Below are 21,181 nucleotides of genomic sequence, written 5' to 3'. Positions count from 1 at the left end.
AGCTCAAACGCTGCTCGACAAATTTGCCGTAGGAGCGAAAAAGAAGGCCTGAGAAAATGCGCGAAAGGCAATGATTTCTTCCGTCGCTTTGCACAGGGGGGAGCTGCTTGATAAATTTGCCGTAGGAGAGAAAAAGAAGGCTTGAGAAATTTCTTCCGTCGCTTTGCACAGAGGGTGTCATCAAGTCGCACTGACAGCTTCCGTGTGTGGATTGAAAAGAAAGGAATAATACGTGGATTTGCGCAGCAGATCAAATTGGTTTGTGCTCTATTAGGCTGGAAATAGACGAACCGAGATCGTCCCGGTGCCAAAGAACAAGAAGTAGAAGAGATTCTGAGATTATAGATCATTGTGTAAGTAAGGCAACAATTAGCAAGTCGAAAATAGTGTGGCAAAACAAGTGTAATTCTTTACCACAATTTTCCACTCCTGAACAGATCTGCTTTCTTACAATTGAACAAAATGGAGAGTCTGGCAAAAACAACCGACGAATGCAAAATGGAGAGTCTGGCAAAAGCAACCGACGAATGCAACGAACAGCTAAAAGCGAGCTCACTGCAAGATAAGCCAAGCCCGAGTCGGAAGCAGGAAGCAGTTTCAGTAGGCAGTGGAGATCAACACAAAAGAGATCAAATGAACGGTTACAATACTTTGAAACAGATTGAAAAAAAGCATCGAGCTGAGCGTTTCAGTCTGGGAGATTTGAAAAAGGAATACAGCACGGTGTTCGAACAAACTGTGCAGCTGTGTGGAACGCAAGTACCCTTCGGTAAATTGTTTGAAATCAATTTAAAGAAGAATTATGAACTTTGCTATTGTAATTGTAATGAAGGGGATACAGAGGTCAGTTTGAGCGTTGCACTTAGGATTTTAGACAAATTCATCGTAAATCCGACTGAAAATGAAGCAGATTTTATACGGGATGAGCACATATTTGTACAGCGAACATTAACTCGAGCAGATAATGGAAGATATTTGTCGTGCAATGTTGAGGATTTGTTCAAGGAGTTTAAAAAAGGTTACTCTACGGAATGGGACTATAGTTTCTTGAGCCAGTATGACAAAAAATCGAAAGACTACGTACCTGTGCAGAAGTATAACGACACTTTCTCCTATGTTAAGGAGGAATGGCTAAGGAGTAAACCGCTACAGCCGCAGGTTGATTATGAATATAGCGAAGAAAATTTACATGAGCTGTTGGATGATGACCACATCCCAATGTTGCTTATCATGGGTCCGGCCGGCAGTGGCAAGAGCACCTACCTACGCTGGTTGGCGCAATATATCGAGCAGTACAATCCCGCCTGGTGGGTGGTACGATTCAGTGTAACCGAACATTCGTGTTATCTAAGCGCCATTTTGAAGGGAATGCAGTCTGAAACTGGTAACAACTGGAAGGCACAGCAGCAAGCGATACAAACGTTATTTCGTATTTATTTTTACGTCCACTTGGTCGCAAGTGGTGAACGGCATGGTAAACGGCAAGCGCTCAGTGACGCCGAACAATTAGCAGATCAATGTTGCAGCTTTTTACGCTTTGGGGGTGAAAAATTATATCTGAATGAATGTTCGTGTCCGTTACCATTCGAGCAAACAGTAATGCTACGCCTGTTTGTGGAGAAATTTAACGCAAATGAACTGTGGCTGCTGTTCGATGAATTCAACGAATTGCCGCAAGGTGATAAGGCTTTAGTATGGAACATGTTCAATGCCCTACAAAATGTTACCACTAAAAAGACGATGCGAGGACTGTACGTCACATCTCGTACGGAGGAGCCCGGTAATTTGTTTCGACGCCAGACGCTGTACCTCAAGCCGTACTCAGTCGCGGATCAGATCGCACACATTAACAAGCTGTTGGATAACATTGACTTCTGTGTCTCGTTATCAGTGGAGCAGCGAGAAGAACTGTCCCTCACATTCTATTCACTAACTGGTCGGCTTGTATCGTACTACAACTCGATCTTAGCAGAGCCACTGTTCTTGGAAATGTTCTGCCGACTATGGAGTGTCGCAATGCCCTATATGTTGCAGTTGGAAAATTTTACCATTTCGCGGAAGTTAATAGACCTCCTAACTGAGCCTAGAAATTTAACTATATATCAACTACTTCAGCATTTTAATGGCAGTCGATATTACGCCAAAATTCTTTCGCCTAAATGTAGGGCCTTCGGTATATACCAAACCTCCCATAACTTTAAAGTTGTTTGTAATACGCACGATCTAGGCAGGCTCGCAATGTGTACGCTCTTCGGCGAGCAAACAGTAAAGGCGCTGCTGTCTCCATATGAAACTCAGTTCACCAGTTTGATGGAGCGATTGCGCACAAGCATTTTTAATTCGCGCGGCGTGTTTAAAGGTGTCGTTAATGGTGTGCCAATATTCAAACATCAACTGTTTGTGGAACTGTATGCGGCATCTTGGCTATCGGAAAATCTTCTATCGCCCAAGGTAGCGTCCTTTTACCGAACGCATGTGCACCCATCGATGGGAAGGGTGAGAACGCTTTTGGACAGTATAGTCATAAGCAAATGTACATACTTTGAATACACGGGAGCGCCGTACGGCATACGGCGTGCGTATAGACAGTTTCCACACCATATCCAGCCCAATGTAGTGGATGAGTTAGGCCATAGTCCAGACGCGTTGTTTCTGGCAGACACGCTTAGCACGGTGTATAATACGGGCGTAGGGGCCAACCATTTGCTTAATTGGTTAGAGATCATGCAGCATGCACCAGCGGCCGGTACCCTATTCAGTACCGTTGTATTCAAAGCGGCACCGATCGATGTTGCGATGCGACATGGTTGTGCAGAAGCCACTGAACGGCTTGTCGGTTCAGTCTTTCGTCCCACTGCATTCGACGAGTACGCGAACGTTCCGAACACCCGCAAATGGAACGTGCTTAGCCATTGCCGTACGCTGATATGCCGGGACGGTGCAGCCAAGCTGGAGCAGTATGTTTTCAAACAGCTGTACGATGAATTTACCAAGACCTCCTCATTCGACGGTTGGTTGGGTGTTAACGCCTTTACACATGTTTTGCATCCAGACCTTTTCATGCCTAGGAAATTTCATTTATTCGACACTTGGCGTATGAAACAGCAGCAAAGCATCTGGTACCTTTGCTTTTTTATTGATGCACCCCAGTTGATCGGGGACATGGTACGCACAATGAATGTGCTAGAAGGGACAAACGTTGTCACGCGATTGAAGGAGGTAAAGTCGAATAACCAGCCGGTAAGGTTGTTGCTCGTTCGTGTCGAGGAGCGTAATGCTTCGCGCAACCTGATGATTTACTTGGCCAAACTGCACGCCACGGTTAGAGATTTCGAGGCAAAAAAGTACGCTCCATTGTATCTGAACGCACCAACAGTGGAAATCAGTTCATATAATTACGATAATTTTATGGCTATTATGGATATATGATAGAGTGCAAAAACAAATAAAATGTTTATTTTCAACCGAAAAAAAAAACTACCCGTATCCATTTTCTCACTTCTTTTGTCAACACGTTTGTGGCACGTTTAAGAATATTAGCGGTGAATAGCGGGAAAGGTGCAGGTAAGTATGTCAAACTAAAACATAAAAAAGAACAACTGCTGCAAAACCGTTAAAAAGAAATATATCCCCAACTCAACTCAATGGCGAATACAAATACAATTTCTCAAATCGGGAAAGAAAAAGTACGTAAAAACAAAACTTCCACAATCTGTTTGGCTGTTTTGAGTTGTATTTTACTTTGTAACTGTATCCACAACATCATCTTTACAATGCTCTTCTATACAAGCACAACATCTAGCAGGCGCTGTCGTCCTTATTATTAGTCGTCCATTCGTTGCCTGGTTGTTTTTGTTGTTTATTGCCGCCTCAATTTGCGCATTTACATCCTTTGGGAGTGTGTGGGGCTTTTCGTTTTCGATTGTGAAACATTTTGCTTTGCTGTTACATCGCACAAGCTGTGCATTAGTATATACGCAGGACGAGGTGGACCGTACCATCCATCCAATCTGCCGTGTTTACCACTCGGACCTATATTTTACTCCTTCCTGTCTGCTCTCCTTGCATTCTAACAATTGAGCCCTCTTAACTCACTGAACTGAAAAGCAAACCCATCAGTGTGTCCGAAATGCAGATTTGTGTACTTATAGTTGCTGTTAAATCGTGCCCCTTTTGATACACAATTAGTATAATCCCTTTCTCTCTCTCTCTCTCTCTCTCTCTCTCTCTCTCTCTCTCTCTCTCTCTCTCTCTCTCTCTCTCTCTGTCTCTCTTCCTCTCGTCATGCGGCACATATTTCGACTACTACACATAAATAAAGATTATTTTAGAAGCTTTTCGATACACAATGAAATAAATTAAACGAAAGAATTTGCACTACAACAAGAGAAAAAACAGGAGGGAGTGTTCGTAAAAAAATTAAAGAAAGAATGGCGCGAATTCGAAATTGTAATGTGTCGCGTTTCGATCATTTACCCGAAACGCGCACGCACGTGCTAAAATCCAACTAAGGAAAGGAAGTTAAAACCAAAAGGCTACTAGTTAAGTTACACATTAAAAACCGTTCCGCAAAAGAGACAGCACAGTAATTTCTGCACTACCACTCCATCCAGCCTACTATATAGTAGTTAGAGAAGTGTTGTTCTCCCCGCAGGCTGCAGCAGTAAGTGGGTAAACCGTACAATGTAAACGTTAGCTAATGTATGCATGCATGCGCGTGTGTGTGTGTGTGTGAACTCGTTATGGTTGATGATCGATATTTTAAACGTACATAACTACACGATCGCCATTCAAAATACACGCTCTGCCAGGGTGTAGTAGCCCATTCGGCAAGCCAAGCCTCGCGTTGCGCCATTCTAGTACCCACCATCCCCCCCGTTGCCTCATTCCAGGCCTCTTCCCCTTTATTGTTACACATTACGCAACAAATGCAGTATTAATCTGCACTGAAAATACTAAATATTGTCCTCGTGGTTTTTCTTTTTTCGCTCTCCCTTTCTCCCGGCCGTCTCGGTTAGTACTCTGTCTTTGTTCAGCCGCGCTTGCGTAAACGCGAGGAGTATTGCGGCGTCAATCCCCCCAATTATCGTTATGGGCGCTTTTCGCTTTTCCCTTGTAATGCTGCTAGATTTGTGTATGTAAACGTTCTGAAGGTATGTATAATTTGATTTCAAGTTGTAATTTGCTCACGGATTCACTTCTAAATTCACGTTTGTATATTGACACGTTTGCGGGCCTGTGCCTCGCCTTCCTTCGCCTGTTCGCCTGTGGTAGTGCGCGTGTGTGTGTATGCATGGGTGCGAATCGTCGAGCAAATGTGGTTATCCTTACAGGCTAATTTTGCAACTGCTACGTTTTTTTCTTTCTTTTTGGAAGCACCATCTGAGAGTGTGTATATTATCTACAGCTCTTACACCACGTGTTTCACCACTACACTCCCGCACTCCCTTCCGCGAACGATGCGTGCGCACATGTGCGGTACACACACACGCGGTACGATCCACCAGAACGGGATCGATCACTTACTACGCCCATTCGTACATTTATTATGGTAGTGTGCGCCGTTAGAAGCGGCGTTTAACTAGTTTCAGTATCGTGACTGTAAGTAGCATAGACTATGGAACAATCGATGCAGCTGCTCCTTCCTCCGCCTCCACGAGAGATGTGGTCGTTGTTTAGGATATTTCGATGATTTTAAATTTTAGCAAAAAACACTAGTGAACCGAGTCGATAGGATAGAGGAGAGTAACGCGATGGAACAAGAACTATTACAGTTACAGTATGAGAGAGTGCCTTTGCCTTGCTGTTTTCACACACACTCTCTCTCTCTCTCTCTCTCTCTCTCTCTCTCTCTGGCAAAGTCGGCAAGATCAGTGCCGGGAAACCCTTGCGCGTCTGCCTAGCATTATTACCGGTTGCGATACTTTTTACATAATGTTAATGTTGTGTGTAGGCTACAGGAATGAATAGCAAATACCGATGACTCGGGCAGGAATATTTGTGATAGTTTTTGTTTGTTTTTGTTTTTCGTTATAGAGAGTAGATTTAATGGCAATAGTACAACTACGTGGTAAACGTGTCTCCTTCCTTCGCTACATTAGCTTTCTTAAATGACATTATAATGGTAACGGGCGATGATGATGATGATTCCAGCGACAGATCCATTCCCATTTGCATGTAACAGCATCGACTCGCTTGCATACTTTCTATTGCACACGCACACGCACACACACGAACACGCACCCGAAAGACGCAACGGGGCACGGTCGAACGACACCCCACTAAAGCCGCACATATCCTCTCTTCTACTTTTAGATATAAATCACACCAACTGATTGGTTTTGTAAGTTTGTTGCTTTACCCCCCACTACAACCTTGATCGTACGATCGACCGTTTCGTTCGTTTGCTTGCCATAATTGATACAGTTGCCTGAATGTGTTCACTTGTCACAAGACGGGTGCTACGTAGTCCCCCGCGCGGTGCGAGAAGATGGATGAAAAATGTACTACCTTAAAAACGAATTTATAGTACGCTACAGTCGCCACACAGTCATGCAGGCACGTCTTCCACGCGTAGCGAGATAAGATAGGGGAAGAGAGAAAGAGATCATCGATCATTACTTAGCACCGTCATTCTAACGGAGAGGAAACCACACAATCGCGCGCATAACTATAGCGAAGCACTTGACGTGGAAAAGAAACGGCGTGACTGCAAACACCGTGCTACGGGAGTCATTGGTGTTTTCGCATGCGGGAAGCAAAATAATGTAACGATATATGGCGCATTTCTTACAATGAAACATTAACAAAACAAAACAAAACAAAAAGAATGGAAAAAAACACACTCTTAGCTGCTAAGTGTCCGCTGGGTCGTCGTCGTCATCGTTCGGGCCTGTGCCGCGACCGGACCGACGAGACGACGCCGACGGTCCCCCCTTCAGGCAGAACGTCCGTCCGCTGTGTTCCAGCGCCGAGCGGATGGTTAGCAATTTGGTGAAGTATTTCAGGAAACTGTAACGGAAAGCAGAACGCACCTTTACTCCTCACGACACTGTAACGCTTTGCGCAGAGGCTTGATTTTGCTTTTGATCTAACCATTATGAATCGTAGCTTGAACTTAACCGATCATTCGTCGGGGAGGGTGGCGTCGATACGGAGCTGGAATTGTTGCTCGCCACACTTTGCCTGGATTCCGACTGCATATCGGCGACCGAAACCTGCAAAAGGGATAAGGATGGATGAGATGAGCAGGCGGGTTAAGAAAGATGGAGACACTACTGTGAGCCATTACCTTTAGAACATCGTGCAGAGAGGACATGCTTCCCAACGGACTAGGTGAGCGTGGTAACGACGGTGGCTGATCGCGCGGTCTGGCTGGTGCCGTACGCTTTGCACCTGGTAGAGAGTTGTTCGATCCTTTTGAGGGATGCAAAATGTGTTAATGGAATAATTCACGGTGAGGTCACACAGCGCGACACCATGCGCGATACTAACCGTTCAGTTGGTGGATCATCGAGGGACGCGGAGGCGCACGGGGTGGTGGCGGAGCATGCCGCATCGTTGAAATCTTTACAACAACAAAAGCAAACATTAGTTTTATTGATAAAATACGGACCACCCGGAGCAAATAATTACCCGTTGCTGTTGCGTACTCTGGTCGGCCGTTTCGATCGTGGTTGGTAGATCGAGCAGCCGTTGTTTCTGGATGCCATCGCCAGGGCCCATGTGCGAGATATGGTTGAAGTTAGTGGGCGCGGAGATAAGCTTCGAGCGACGATCGGTGCTCCTACAGGAATGAAAAAAGATGGAAGGCATTATCGGAAAAATGAGATTTACGTGAAATGAGCTATACACCACTTACGTGCGAATAGTTCGGTTGGGTTCGCGCAATGAAAAGCGTTTCGATTTCAGCCGACCATCGCGATCACATGGGGACAGATTGAGCAATTCTCCTGCGATTTAAAAAAAGGGCGTTGAAATTATTTTCTTTTCAAACATTCGAGCCGATGGAAACAAAACATACTCGTGTGCATGTTGGCCAGATACACGACGTTTACGCCGTCGTTGATGTAGGTTAGCGTAAGGCTGCCATTGTTCATTAGCGGACGGGAACGTTTTAAACCAATTGACTGCACCCATTCGGCGGTTTGCGTGTTGAAGATGTCCAGATGGGTTTCCGAGTAGACTAGTAGATGGCCGTCACAGTATGCTGCAGCGGGGGAAAATAGTTGTTTAATATACATAATCTAGGCAGAATGCCAATGTCGAAACTCACTGATATGCTTAGGGACAGCAGGATACATGATTTCACGGTCACGCGATTTGCGTCCCTGCAGATCAACGTAGATCGCGAGCGTTTGAAACACGAGCAAGTATTCGCCATGCACTGGTGGAAGAAAACAAAACGTGGCAATATTGATTAACATTCAACAGGCTTTAAACAGTTCAAACAGCGGAAACTTACCATTGCCACCGTGACCGGACTGAATCTCAATTACTCGCCACGCATCGACGCCGGAAAAGTTGAGGAAATTGTTCAACTGATTCTCCGGGTGCACTAAAGCTGCAATTCGAGGGGGAAACAGAACATTAACGACCGCTCTACAAACACTGCTGCCGTCTCGCGGTTACACTTACGCATCGCTTTGGCCGCACCCTGCAGGCAGTAGGCGGTGAAGCCACTCTGGTGACCAACGGCCAGCCGCATATCGGACAGCACCTGTAGGCTCTGCACCGGGTACGCTACCGTGAACTCGCACATCTTGTGATGCCGGCTGCGATCCCGGTTCACTACGTACACCACAATCTGGGACGTGTTCTGGCGCTTCAACGCCAGCACAATGCAGAACACCGGCTGCGGGCCGCGCTCGATGATGCCGGTGCAGGCCGTGATGCAGTTCTTCGACTCCGCCACCTTGATCCACTCCACGTCGACCGTCTCGAGGGCACGTATTGGTAACAGGCGCAGATGCCGCTGCTTGCCGCACAGTATCACCAGCAGCTGCTCCTCGGCGATGTACCACAGCTGGTACACCTTCTTGCTTTCGCCGATGCGCGCTATCTGGCTGCGATCGAGATCGAGACAGAACAGCCCATCCTCCGTACCGAGCAGTATGCGCTCGGGGTCGATAATCAGTGCGCTGAGCGCATTGCGGATCGCCGACACCGTGCTGTCGAGCACCTCGCGCACACGGAACATGGCCGTGTTCGGCAGATTGTTGCGCTTCAGTATGCGGTGCAGCTCGCTGAGCGCCACGACCCACTTTGCCTTCTCCGACTCGGTGTCGGCAAGCATCAGCGTTTGCAGGGAAGGACCCCCGTCGAGCAGGGAGGTCGTGATCTACATAAAGCGAAGAGAAACACCACGAGTGTTTGCATGAAGGAGCTTCCGTTTGCAGCACAATTCTATTATTTACTCACTCTAAATATGCACGGCACATCCTTCTTCGTCGCATGAATGACGTCACTCTCGCGCACACCGGAAACCGTAAACTCGGGATCACGCATATCCAGCACCTGCAATACGGAGCAACATTAAAGCCCTGGCTTATATGGATATGTCCCAAGACACTCCTTACCTGTGTTACATGAACGCTCGGCAGCGCACTGCGATCGGCGGAGATGTCGTACAGGAATAGCTTGAAATCGCACACCACGACGAACTGGCGCACCCAGCCCCGCTTGACGCCGCCCAGCTTCGGCACCTTCACGTAGCCCTCGTACGCCGTACCGATGCCGCGCGTCGGATCGATACCGAGCGGACGCTTCGTCTGATCGGACGGCACCGGACACTGGGTCGGCACCTTCGGGCAGCAGATCATGTGGCAGGCAAAGCCGCAGAGCTCGCACACGACACCCTGGCGCGTCAGGCCCACCATCAGCGAGGTGCAGTGGTTGCACTTGGTCGGGCTGGAGAATGTCCGCACGAGGAACTGGTGCACCTTCGCTTTCTGCTGCCGATGGGGATGCAAGTCCTGCTGGTGGGACATCATCACGCTGTGCATGCTCTGCAATAGAAGATACAATTGATTAAATCAGTAAGCGATTTGGGTGTTGTTGCGATTGCGAAACGCGTTTCAATACATACCAGCGAGTGATCGCTCAGATTGCTCTTCGAGCTGGACAGCGAATGTCCCCGGTTGTTATCCTCCACGTCTCCATCTTCGCTTTCCATCGAGTAGTTCGAATGGTGCATCGATGGCTGTTGTGCCTGTTGTTCCTGCTGCTGCTGTTGCTGTTGCTGCTGCTGCTGTTGCTGTTGCAGCAACTGCTGCTGATTGCTGTACGTGTGGTGGGCTTGCTGCATTGGTTGCGTTTGCGCCGGGCTCTGCTGCTGCTGCTGCTGGTGCACCTGTTGGTGGTGTAATTGTTGTGTGTGTAGTGAGGAAAGGCTTTGATTATGGGTTTGGTTCAGGTGCGGTGCATTCGTGGAGGTGAGATTGTTCGAGGAGGAACTGGTGGAAGTGTTTACGTGCTGGCTACCGCTACTGCTTTTGCGGTGCGGTGCAACAGTGCTACTGCTCGATCCGGTTGCCGTTGCTGGTGGCTGCTTGAACACGGAAACGGAAGTGCGTGAAAAGAATATTGGTTTTGTTTGTTTCCAGTAAGCATTGCAAACAAAAAGATAAGAAAAAAAACCTCGTCGCTTCACGGTGGGAAGTCAGGAGAACTAAAAAATTGAATCTACCGTACTAACTACAACAGGAGATAACTACTAGCAATAAGTTCCCAAGAGGTTGTTCCCACGATACGAAAATAATCCCCCAAAATGTTGAATAAGCTCGCGGCTACTTACCATGTTGATGGCCAACGTTGAGTTGGTGTGCGTTGTTGAGCTGGAGCCGCCACCGCCACCGCCGCTGCCGCCACCACCGCTTCCAACGCCTCCAGACTCCTTCAAAAAGTGATCCAGATAGGACATCTGCGACGAGGGCCTCTCGAGAACTGCCGTTTGCGCCCGTGGTCGTGGTTTTGTTGGTGTTAAAGCACGAACGTTACGCACGCATCAAAAACCAAACCGAGTTATTTACCAAACGAGTAATGAGGATGATGCGCATGAAGATGACGGCAAAAAGCAAACCAATCGGTGATGGTGATGGGGAAAGGTTTTGCCAACCATTTTGGGGATGGAATGCAATGTTTTCACAAAATAAAACACAAACGTGTATGTGGGGGAATGTACATAGTAGAGGTAATGGAAAAAAAAGAGTAATATCATGTTGTTTTATGGTTTGTGTAGCAAGAGTTTTGTGATGTTGTTTTGGTTGTTGTTGTTTCAATCAGTTGTCATTACGCGTAGATGAGAGAAAATGGGGCAGAGTTCCAGGAGTACAGAAGGCATTGGCAGATTAAGAGTCATTTTCGAGCGGTTTGTTGAAGGGAGATATATAAAATACAAGAAAAAAGAGAGAAAGAACGTACATGATTGGTTGTATTAGTACATGATTGTAATCGTAGTGTTGTGGATGAAATTTAACAGCGGCTAGTAACACTGATGTGTGTACGGATGTACCGCAATCAGTAAAAACAAAACAAAAAACAAAACAAAAACACGCAAAACTGCATCGTCTTACTGTTGCTGGATTACGTTTGCTAAACGTTCACAAAACGTTATGTGTGGAGCATTAGCGACAGTCTGGCATGCCTCATACAATGTCTCATAAGCAGTTTTCTCGTTCGTTGAGTAGCTGTCGACAAAGGCCTTGGAGCAGTTAGCATAACAACCTGAACGATGGTGTGGGTCTTGGGGGGGTGATGCATTAAGGGATCAGAGGGACATTATAGGGAAAGGAAAATAAATTTCAAAATAACCAAACAAAAACACTACATACCGCTGTACCTACCACCCCTACAATTTTGGGCGCTTCAATCTAAATGCAAAACGATATAAACTACAGCTTCGTAAGCATCTCCCCGGTTAAGCACGCGTAACACCTGACCGACATGTGTAACCCGAAACCCACTCCAAATCCCATCGGACAGCGATCGTTTCTCCATTACTATATTGATCTATATTTCTTTGAATTCAACAACTTTCCTTTCAGGATATAATTCTTGTATGTTTGTTTTGTTTTAACCTACAACCAACAACATGGCCAAACAAAAAAACGATCTTATCTCACCTAATTAAATCAACAATAAGTTTTAGTTAGTTTTACTGCGCGACTTTGTGGTATGGCGGCCTATACCCTACACATCCAACCAGGTTCTAGGTTCTTTAACATGCGTATTAACAAAGCGAGAGAAAAACTCAACCGAACAGTAGTTTGCAACGCTCTAGGCACTCTCACTCTCAAAATAATGATTTTTTTTTTAATTTAATTACATCGGAAAGTCCCGGAAATTGAACACTTCTGAATAAACTCAAAAATCAAACATAACGTAACGGGCCTATGGAACAAATGCAAAAAAAAAAACAAACATTTTGTTCGTTGTTTGCTAGTTGTCGTCAACCTGGATTTGACAATGTCCTGTTTACGCGGAATATACGGCTAAAACTCAAATTTGAAAAAAGTATTCCTTTTGCTATTTACGGCTATAATCATACAACGCTTTAGGAGTCTTGTGTAGCTTTGAGTTGAAAAGATCGAACGAAAACAAGAACTAATTCGCCCCCTCTCCGCTCTATTCGCGGTTTGTTTCTGATTGCTCTACGAACACTTGCTGAGATTCATTTCTATTGTAAGCGTTTGCTCTAAGTACAACTATTGCACAACCGTTGTTTCCCAGACTGTATATATCCGAAGGGGGTTGGTTGTGTTGCTGTCGCCTTTCATTCCTTTCATCGTGTCCCCCCCCCCCATTATTGACTAGAACCCTAAGCTGACAACACAACGTCTACCCGACCCGCTCGCTCCCCCTACTTTCGGTGGCGATCGCGGCGCTTCTTACGCTTCCGGCCACTGCCTTTGCGACGGTTGCGCTGAAACGTAAGCATCGCCACGGTGGCCGATTTCGAGAGTTCCGCCGGTGCGTTCGCTTCTGGCGCCGGGGACGAGCACGAGGACGACCGTGACGCCGACGAGGAAGCATGCAGTGATGAGAGTGATCGTGAGCGCGAGGGTATGATGCCATTGGACCGAATGATTTCGCCACCCGGTGTGGTCGGCGGATTCGTTATATCCGTTGCAGTGACGTTAGGTTCACCATCTTCGATAAGCGGCACAGTAGCTGCGGGTTCGCTATCTTCAATCTTTGGTGTGATGGGATATGAAATGTGTTCCTCCTCCTCCTCCTCCTCCTCGTGTACTGCAGGCGAGGGGATTTGTTCTGCGCTGTCCAAAAGCAGTGGCATGGAGGATTCGTCGTGCTCCTCCTCTGTTGCCACACCAGTGGGTGTATTTTCCACATTGGCACTGTCTGTATTGGCTATGCTATATGGTGACTCTTCTTCAGACTCTTGTTCGTCTCGCGCCACCAACTGTGGCGTTACCGGAGGCGTGAGTAGCGCTACGAGATCATTCACCTGCTCCACCGACGGTGACGACCCTGTCACAGATGGTTCCGTCGTGGGCGATGGTAAGGCGATCAGGGCTGCTGCTGCCGCTGCTCCTGGGCAGCTGCCACCGCCGTTCGCTACTGGCAAGATCGAGCGTGGGATGAGGGTGGCATGATCGATGGTGGTGATCGTGGTGACATGGGGCGGTTCGATGAGTTCGTCCTGGGCCGCCGCACAGCATCGGTAGCGCTGCTGCTGCTGCTGCTGCTCGGCACCAATGTCGTCGGTGGTTCGGATGGTTGTGGTCGTGGTGGTTGTAGTGATTGTCGTCGTTACTTTTCTGTTATGGCAACTACAACACTGTTCGAGTTTATTATTGTTACAACGATCTGCAAGAGGGAAGAAACATCACAACAGAAGAACAACAGATGTAGAGAGTGGTGATAGTATGCGCGGAGGAGGCCCACCACCGTGGGTCCGTCCTCTTTGGTTGGGATTTTTGGCTGCTTGGGGCTATGGATGAGAGCGCTACAGGGCGGGGAGAGCTTTCGCAGCAAAACAGCGTGCGCGGGCGCAAACACACGCGGGCCGAATGTTGAAGGCACACAGCTACGCGCGCACGTAAGATATCGAGTGTTTTTGGTGGTGGGAGATGGGAGCGAGCTTGAGATGAATGACTTAATGCTGTGCACAACGTCAGGATTTTGCAGTTTTAGATGGATAAGTTTGGCATCGTCTTCCTGCGCTTTATCATGAGCACGCGGCAGCATGGCATGTGGAATTGAGCATATGGGTGCGAGAGCATGAGCGAGAGCATGAGAGTGGTGGTCTACTAATGATTACTTCCAATTCTGATCGGCAAAGCTGCGAGTGCTCTCTCTGTATTTCATCGAATTATTTTGCATCAACCTGCACATCTCGATCTGCCGCTGGTGGCTCCCGGGACGCAGCACACGTGTTATCGAATTGATGGATGGATTTGAGAATGAACGAGCGAATGGCACGAGCAAATGAGATAGCAATGGTATGGTGTTTGTGTGTTACGGGCCAGGTAGTTTAGGACAAACGTTGGCGAAAGACATCTTCCAACATCTTGCAACAACAAACCGATTACAGTGAGATGAAATTAAGGGATTAACGAAATTAATTGATGTTGAGGGTTTAATGCGGTTTTTGGTTTCGTTTGCTGTTGGTCAGTTTCGAGCGAGTTTAGGCTTCGTTTTAGGCAATTATGAATAATTATTATTGTTGTTCTTGTTCATTGTATTCTTCTATGTTAAGCAGTTTCAAAGATCACTACTCTCTGAGTGATGGTTACGGTTTAAGAGTTATATTATTAAGCTATGTTTCTTAATTTGTTGTTTAAACCATTTACTCTTTCACTACGGCACAATGCACAATACACACACTGGATTATGAGAGTGCTTACCTATAATGTACGTGAAAATACATCTTTAACGATAATCGCCACGCGAGCATTCAAAACAGGTGGGGCATTAGGTGGTGTAAATGATATTTATGCTTACGGTAAACAGTTTTGCTAACGCGAGACACGCTCTCTTATTCAAACAAAGTGCCTCTTAATCCACTGACCAACTGCAACATTCCACAGTAGATCCACTGTTGGAAAAGATAGGGAAGGTTGGAGCATAAAACGGAAACACAAAACAAAAACGGAGGTTTTAAGCGAACGCGTTTGATGCGTTCAAAACGAGTAACTAAAGCCAACAAACACGTATAAACAAAGACAGTAGCAGTAAAACGATAACTGGACAGATACAAACACATAAAAAAAGCAATAATTTACAAAAGAGTAAGAAAGCTGTTGGCAACTTTAGTAAATCACAGCTGAACAAACAAACAAAAAACAGTAAACATAAAAAAGTATAAGAATAATTAAAAACGAAACGAAAACCAAACGAAAAACAACAGAAATGGTTCAGCGAACAAAAAGAAAACTAGAAACTCTTTTTCACAACAGATCAGAAATGCATCGGAAGAGAAGGAGAGAGAGAGAGGAAATGCATCGGAAAATGTTACAATTAAAAAAAAAAAATAGAAACCTAACAAAAAAAAGAAACGAACTAAAAACAAGTTAACTCAAATCCACTGCAACATCAACATAATTTCGTCAAAAAAAAAAAAAAATGGAGGTTTCCTGGCAGCACGCGGGAGAGGTTGGTTTTGGGGTTTAGCAAACAAACGGGTGTGAATAGGCGGGAAGTAACAGAAAGAAAGAAGTATTACGTATACGTTTTGATTAGGTAGAGCAACAGGCCCCAGACGCAGGATGTCACACCGACCCACACGGAAAAGTTACGTCTCATTGCTCGGCTCCGGTTCGCGGCCATCGTCTCCCGTGCCACCGTCGCGTCACCACCACCTGCGGCTGACGTCGCTGCAGCAGGCGCCCCCATCGTCGCCATCGTACTCGAGGCGGCTGTAGTCGTTGCGGATTCTGCTTCGCTCCACCGTTGCGCAGCATTGTCATTAGTAGTGGTAGTAGTATTGGTAGAGCAGCTTATGGATGGAGCAGCAACACTGTTATGATCGTTGTTAGTGTTAGCATCACCCTCCATGGGGTCGCTTGGTTTGGCGTTACGTTCGTCGCCCTTCGACTGGTTACCAATGCGTTCGTTGCTGTTGTTATTTGCGGCGATGATATTGCTGCAGTTGCTGATGGTGAGGGCGGTAGTGGTGCAATTGTTGCTGCTACTGATGCTGCTAGTAGTGCCAGTGCTAGTGAGCGTACTCGCATCAGCGTGTGTAACAACCTGTGGATTTGTTGATGCCGTCACTGGCAAGTCTTCGTCCTCGTTATCCACCATCCCCGCCGCCTCTTCGCTCGTGTGGGGCGCCTTCGGTTGGGCCGCATCCGGTGTTGCTGCCACGCCTGCCAGTGGGTTTGCATTTTCGTCCAGCTCTACTCCACCCATCGTCCTTAGCCTATTATCACGCACACTACTATCATCACCTTGATCGTTCGCCTGCACGGTGGATCCTGCTCCGGCCGTTTCCTGCAGCTCGCGGATGTATTTGTTCAGCACGGCCCGCTCGAACTCGGTCAGCTCATCGGTGGCACCGGTTAGCGTGCCGCTCTTGGCTTTTCCACCCTCCGTTGGTCTGTTGTTTTCTTCACTCCGTCGCACATCGTTTAGCAAGTTTTCGACCAACCGGTCGTCGTCGTAAGCGGTCGTGTTGGTGGTGGTGGTGGTGGTGGCGGTACTATGCGTTGACGTTGCCGATGGGGCGGAAATCAACTGCTGTTTCCGTACCGTCTCCAACACGTCCCGCATTTCCACCTCTCTCGAGCTTCTCGGTCGACCACCGAACAGCGGTTCGTTGAGATTGGCGCCGAATCCACGAATGCTGCTGGTGCTTCTTCGGCTGCTCGCCGTCGATCCTTCTCCATGACTCCAGGACTGCATCACCGGCAGTGGCACTGTGGCGTGGCGCATCGAGGCGATAAATGTTGCCAGCAGTAGTAGGATGATGAAGTTAAAGTTTATCGGATTTTTGGGTTTAATGAAGTACAGAAGATTTTCGAGTTTTTTTTTTAACAGATGTGGTTGTGTACGTTGGTTGGTATTGTTGACCGCGATGAGCGTACGAATCGACGAGGAAACACAATCAAACAAATTTAGTTTGGATCAGCATAGAGAATAAAGAAGAGATTTTGTGCGTGCCGGCAGCACGCAAAATAACAAATACACACACGCACACGCACACAAATATCATACACACAAGCACACTTTCTGAAGGCTTCTCTCGTTTGAGACTATCAGACAGCGGTTGAAACCCTGGCACAAACTTGCTTTCCCTCCCCCGCTATACTAGGCTACACATCTTTTAACTGTTTTTGCTAGCAGGACACACCTTAAGCAGCGAAATAAAAGTAATCCTTGAATGGTCGCGTGTGTCATTGTCACAAGCTTGTCTGGGACCGTGGTTCGATCATTTTTCCCCTTTTTTTCTTTTTTCATTGAAATTGAATTTCATGGAAATTGTTTCGCTATAAAGGTTCTAACATCTCTTCCCGTTGCATTTGCTAACAGATCTGTATCCTACACCTTGTACTTTTTTACAACCAGCGCAAAGCACTATCGTCCCGCAACATTAGTGACCAGGAATCCCCAGGATTCAAGATCTACGGCACTACTACGCTTACAGAATTGATACAAATACACAACAACACAGAGATGGGTAGATGGGACAGTGAGGACATAGGCTAGGGGTTGGAGCGAGGATATTTAAGGGGGTTAAGAATTTTGATCGCTAGATCTATCTTAAGGGGTTGTGAACCCAAGGAGTCGTACCTCTATGGTACAATATTGAATGCATAGAATAATCATCTCTTTTAGACGCGTTTCAAGCTAGATACGGTTTTTACGGAATACTTGTGCAATGCATACCATATGTGCAGAAAGTTGTAAATTTACCTATTCGCTTTCTGATAATACGATCGAATCGGTACGCCCGGTTCGATCGCGATATGATGAGCTACGTTTAAACAAGCAAGCACTGCAGAGGCTGTGTAATAGAACACGTTAAAATCGTTGCATTCCAGTGTACACGATGGGGGTTAGTAACTGATCCCGGGCTCGAATTTCAAACATTTAGAACCCTTTAAAGTGTGCAAACTTGTCGTTGCACCTTGTCGTAGTGTGAAATCGCGAAAGAGAAGTAAAAAACTGACGTACGAAACACATTTTACTAGATTAATTAAAAGCATTCCTTTCAGCAGCTACACACCTACATACCCACGCCGGAAAAAAGTGTTATACTGTTAAGATAATTCTACCAACTACCTACTTGCTCCCGGCACCAATCTTTTAAAAGCACATTTAAAACAGCGGTTAAACAAAAAAAAACTACTACAGCGCTTATTTCGAACACGTCTTCTCAGCGATACACACATACACCCATCAGTCAGTCCCCATCCATATCGGACGCGTTTGGTTCTATAAAAGCTAAAAAACACACTGCCCTTCGCAAACTAACAAAAAAGAAATGCTCCAATGGCAGCAGCCTATACAAAAGCTCCACATTACCCGCGTACGATTACGGGAAAAAAGTATTTAAATTCCGGAACGAATTCCATATTCCAGACGGAATCTGGGCAGTTGTAAGCTTGCAAAACTCCATAGCGTATTATCCCTGGGGTTATTAACAAAATCGAAAAAAAGGTAACAGTTCCGTTCAACTACGTTGTACTCACATCCTTCGTTGGATTCAAGCCGCTGCTGTAGCTCCTTGATCACGCTTTCCTTGCGCTTCAGCTCACTGCCAATCGATTCGCAGATCTGGCGCGTCTCTCGCAGGTCCCTAAAATGTAAGAGTAATGAGCAAACACGTTGCCGCTTTTAGCGTTCTGCATTTCATATCTGACGAGCTGAACTCACTTTTGAGCCGCCACGAGATCAGTTCTGGTGCGCGTAAGCTCTTCCGAAATGACAGCCTTCGCCTGGATTTCGTTCTGCAGCGAGCTCTGCAGATTTAGCAGTTCCATCTTGTCGAGCTTCTGCGACCGACGGTTGCGCCAGTTCTTGTTGTCGCTCGCATTGTGGTTGAGCGGCCCGGTGTGCTTCAGGTACTCGAGCTCCTCGGTCATCTTGGTCGCGAGCGCCTGAAGGTAACCGCGCGCATCCTTCTCGTCCGACACCCACTGAATGATCTCCGCTATCTGACGTTCCCATTGGCTGAATGCTTGGCGTCTATTTCTGCAATCGGAAAACGATCGTAAGTTAGCAATGAAGATCGCTATTATTTTGACCTTCGCGCTCCCCATCCTCCCCCACCTACCTTAGGTCCTCATATTCGCTTTCCATTTGCAGCCGTTCGGCCGTCAGACGGCGGTTGGACTCGCTGATCATCTCGAGATCGGTGATCAGCTTGCGGTTATCGTCGAGCAGGATCTTCTTCTCGCGCTCGTGCCGCTTGCGCAGCTCGAGAATCGTTTCCTCCGAGTCGGTGAGCGATTCGAGCCGGCTCGAGTCGAGCTTTTCGCGCGCCTGCTGCAGCTCGCGCTGCAGCATCTCCCGATGGTTGTCCGCCTCGTTCAGCTGGTCCCTTAGGGCCGATATTTCGATGTTGTAGCGGGTCTGCTGCTGATTGATCTTCTCGCTGTACTCCACCTCCAGCCGGTCGATCTCGAGCCGGATCGAATCGGACGACGAGATGCCGAGCGAGTTGGACGAGCCGAGCTCGGACGAGCTGCGGCTGCGCGCCTCCATCTGCAGCTGCCGGTAGCACTCTTCCGACCGCTCACGCTGCTGCCGCTCCCGGTTCAGCTCCGAGATTAGATCCTGTATGCGAGCGTCCTGCTCCCGGCGCAGCTTGTCCGTCTTGCGCAGCTCGCTGCGCAGCGTGTCCACCTTCTGCATCGTCACCTCCAGCTCCTCCTCCTTGTCGCGTACCTGCCGCGACAGCTTCTGCTTCTGCTGGCGCAGATCGGAAAGCTTGTCCGTGACCTCCGTGTACTCGGCCATCGCCAGTTTGCGCTGCTCCAGCGCATCTTTCAGCTCCTTGTCCTGCTGCTTTAGCCGATCGAGCGCGTCCTGGTGCTCCTTCGCCAGGTCTTCCTTCTCCTGCCGCAGCAGACGGATCATCTTTTCGTTCTCCTTGATCTTTGCGTCGACCTGGCCGTCGACCGAGTCGCCGGCGGCGGCCGTCCCCACCGACATGGCACCGACCCGCTCGAAGCTCTTGATCTGGCTCTCCAGCTCGCAGTTGCGCTTGGTCAGGATGTTGATTTCGTCCTGCAGCTTCCGCGTGCTGTCCGGGCTGAGGCGCTGCTTCTCCTCCGAGCCGTGCTTTTCCAGCTTCAACGGTGGCAACGGTTGGCTGGCGCTGTTCGTACTCGTGATGGCACGCGACAGTCGGCCCACGTCCGACAGCGAGCTGTCCTTGGTGAAGGTGAAGCCCACGAACGGCAGATGGTGCCCGGAGAAGGCAGGGTTCGTCGTGGGCGGCACCGCATCGGACAGCTTGATGTCCGTGTCGTCGACGTCGAAGTTGGACGTGTCGGTTGGACTAGAAACCTCCGGGATGTACGGTGCCTGCCCGTTCCGTATCGTGTCCCAGCTGATGCCCTCGAACCACGGGTGCGCCTTGAAATCGTCGATACCGTTCTGGCCGAGCCGGTACTCCGGGGCGCAGATCAGCCGCCGGATCAGATCCTTGGCCTGCTCGCTCACCCCGAGCTCGTCGTCGTCGTTCGGGAAGTCGAACGAATTTTTGTGGTTCATTATCTTGCCGTACGTTTCCACCAGACTTTCCGCGTAGAACGGCGTCTCGCCGAACAGCATCTCGTACATGCAGACGCCGAGCGACCACCAGTCACACTCGGGCCCGTACTTACCCTGGCCGTCCTCCATCGCGCGCAGTATCTCGGGCGAGATGTAGTCGGGCGTGCCGACTGCAACGTTCGACTGTACCGTGCCTTGCGGGCCGAGCCGCAAGCACGAGCCGAAGTCGGCCAACCGTACGTGGCCGCTCGCATCGAGCACGATGTTGTCCGGCTTGATGTCCCGGTGCACGTACTTCAGCTCGTGGATACTGTGTATCGCTAGTACCATTTCGGCGATGTAGAACCGGGCCATGTCTTCCGGCAGCCGGTCCTCGAACTTGCTCAGCAACGTTAGCAAATCACCACCACAGTAGTAATCCATTATGAGGTACTGAAAAAGTGCAATAAATCGAAAATGGTTTTGTTGCAATTTGTTTTTCTTCAGCACTTTAGCT

The 21,181-nt window shown here is 48.0% G+C and overlaps 2 protein-coding genes across 6 annotated transcripts in view; one reads left to right on the top strand and one right to left on the bottom strand.

Annotated features, from left to right (window-relative positions):
* Positions 1 to 157: 157 nt before the first annotated feature.
* LOC121598834 lies at positions 158 to 3,493 on the top strand. The gene is made up of 2 exons (XM_041926151.1): positions 158 to 353; positions 438 to 3,493. The coding sequence occupies exon 2, from the start codon at positions 463 to 465 to the stop codon at positions 3,427 to 3,429; it is 2,967 nt and encodes a 988-aa protein (XP_041782085.1). The 5' UTR covers positions 158 to 353; positions 438 to 462; the 3' UTR covers positions 3,430 to 3,493.
* Positions 3,494 to 3,713: 220 nt separating this feature from the next.
* The window catches only part of LOC121598832 (serine/threonine-protein kinase Genghis Khan), a 48,582-nt gene continuing 31,114 nt past the window's right edge, over positions 3,714 to 21,181 (bottom strand). For 4 of the 5 annotated variants that reach the window (XM_041926144.1, XM_041926145.1, XM_041926147.1 and 1 more), the window contains 17 exons: positions 19,241 to 21,117; positions 18,841 to 19,158; positions 18,657 to 18,763; positions 10,796 to 10,944; positions 10,088 to 10,546; positions 9,579 to 10,007; positions 9,421 to 9,516; positions 8,638 to 9,340; positions 8,465 to 8,563; positions 8,276 to 8,386; positions 8,024 to 8,209; positions 7,862 to 7,952; positions 7,636 to 7,786; positions 7,495 to 7,567; positions 7,292 to 7,416; positions 7,096 to 7,217; positions 3,714 to 7,011 (listed from right to left, as the gene is read on the bottom strand). In XM_041926144.1, coding sequence (XP_041782078.1) covers positions 7,098 to 7,217; positions 7,292 to 7,416; positions 7,495 to 7,567; positions 7,636 to 7,786; positions 7,862 to 7,952; positions 8,024 to 8,209; positions 8,276 to 8,386; positions 8,465 to 8,563; positions 8,638 to 9,340; positions 9,421 to 9,516; positions 9,579 to 10,007; positions 10,088 to 10,546; positions 10,796 to 10,944; positions 18,657 to 18,763; positions 18,841 to 19,158; positions 19,241 to 21,117 — 5,094 coding nt within the window. In that variant the 3' untranslated portion in view covers positions 3,714 to 7,011; positions 7,096 to 7,097. The remainder of the gene's footprint in view (positions 7,012 to 7,095; positions 7,218 to 7,291; positions 7,417 to 7,494; positions 7,568 to 7,635; positions 7,787 to 7,861; positions 7,953 to 8,023; positions 8,210 to 8,275; positions 8,387 to 8,464; positions 8,564 to 8,637; positions 9,341 to 9,420; positions 9,517 to 9,578; positions 10,008 to 10,087; positions 10,547 to 10,795; positions 10,945 to 18,656; positions 18,764 to 18,840; positions 19,159 to 19,240; positions 21,118 to 21,181) is intronic. The other variant, XM_041926149.1, reaches the window with a different exon arrangement.

The sequence above is a fragment of the Anopheles merus genome, chromosome 3L, assembly GCF_017562075.2.
Source record: "Anopheles merus strain MAF chromosome 3L, AmerM5.1, whole genome shotgun sequence".
NCBI classification, from domain to species: domain Eukaryota; kingdom Metazoa; phylum Arthropoda; class Insecta; order Diptera; family Culicidae; genus Anopheles; species Anopheles merus.
Note: the sequence above shows the minus strand (reverse complement) of the source record. Positions and strands in the feature narration are given on the sequence as shown.

What these genes read in the sequence shown, in the direction of transcription:
- LOC121598834 (XM_041926151.1), top strand. Translation starts at nt 463, where the DNA reads ATGGAGAGTCTGGCAAAAACAACCGACGAATGCAAAATGGAGAGTCTG.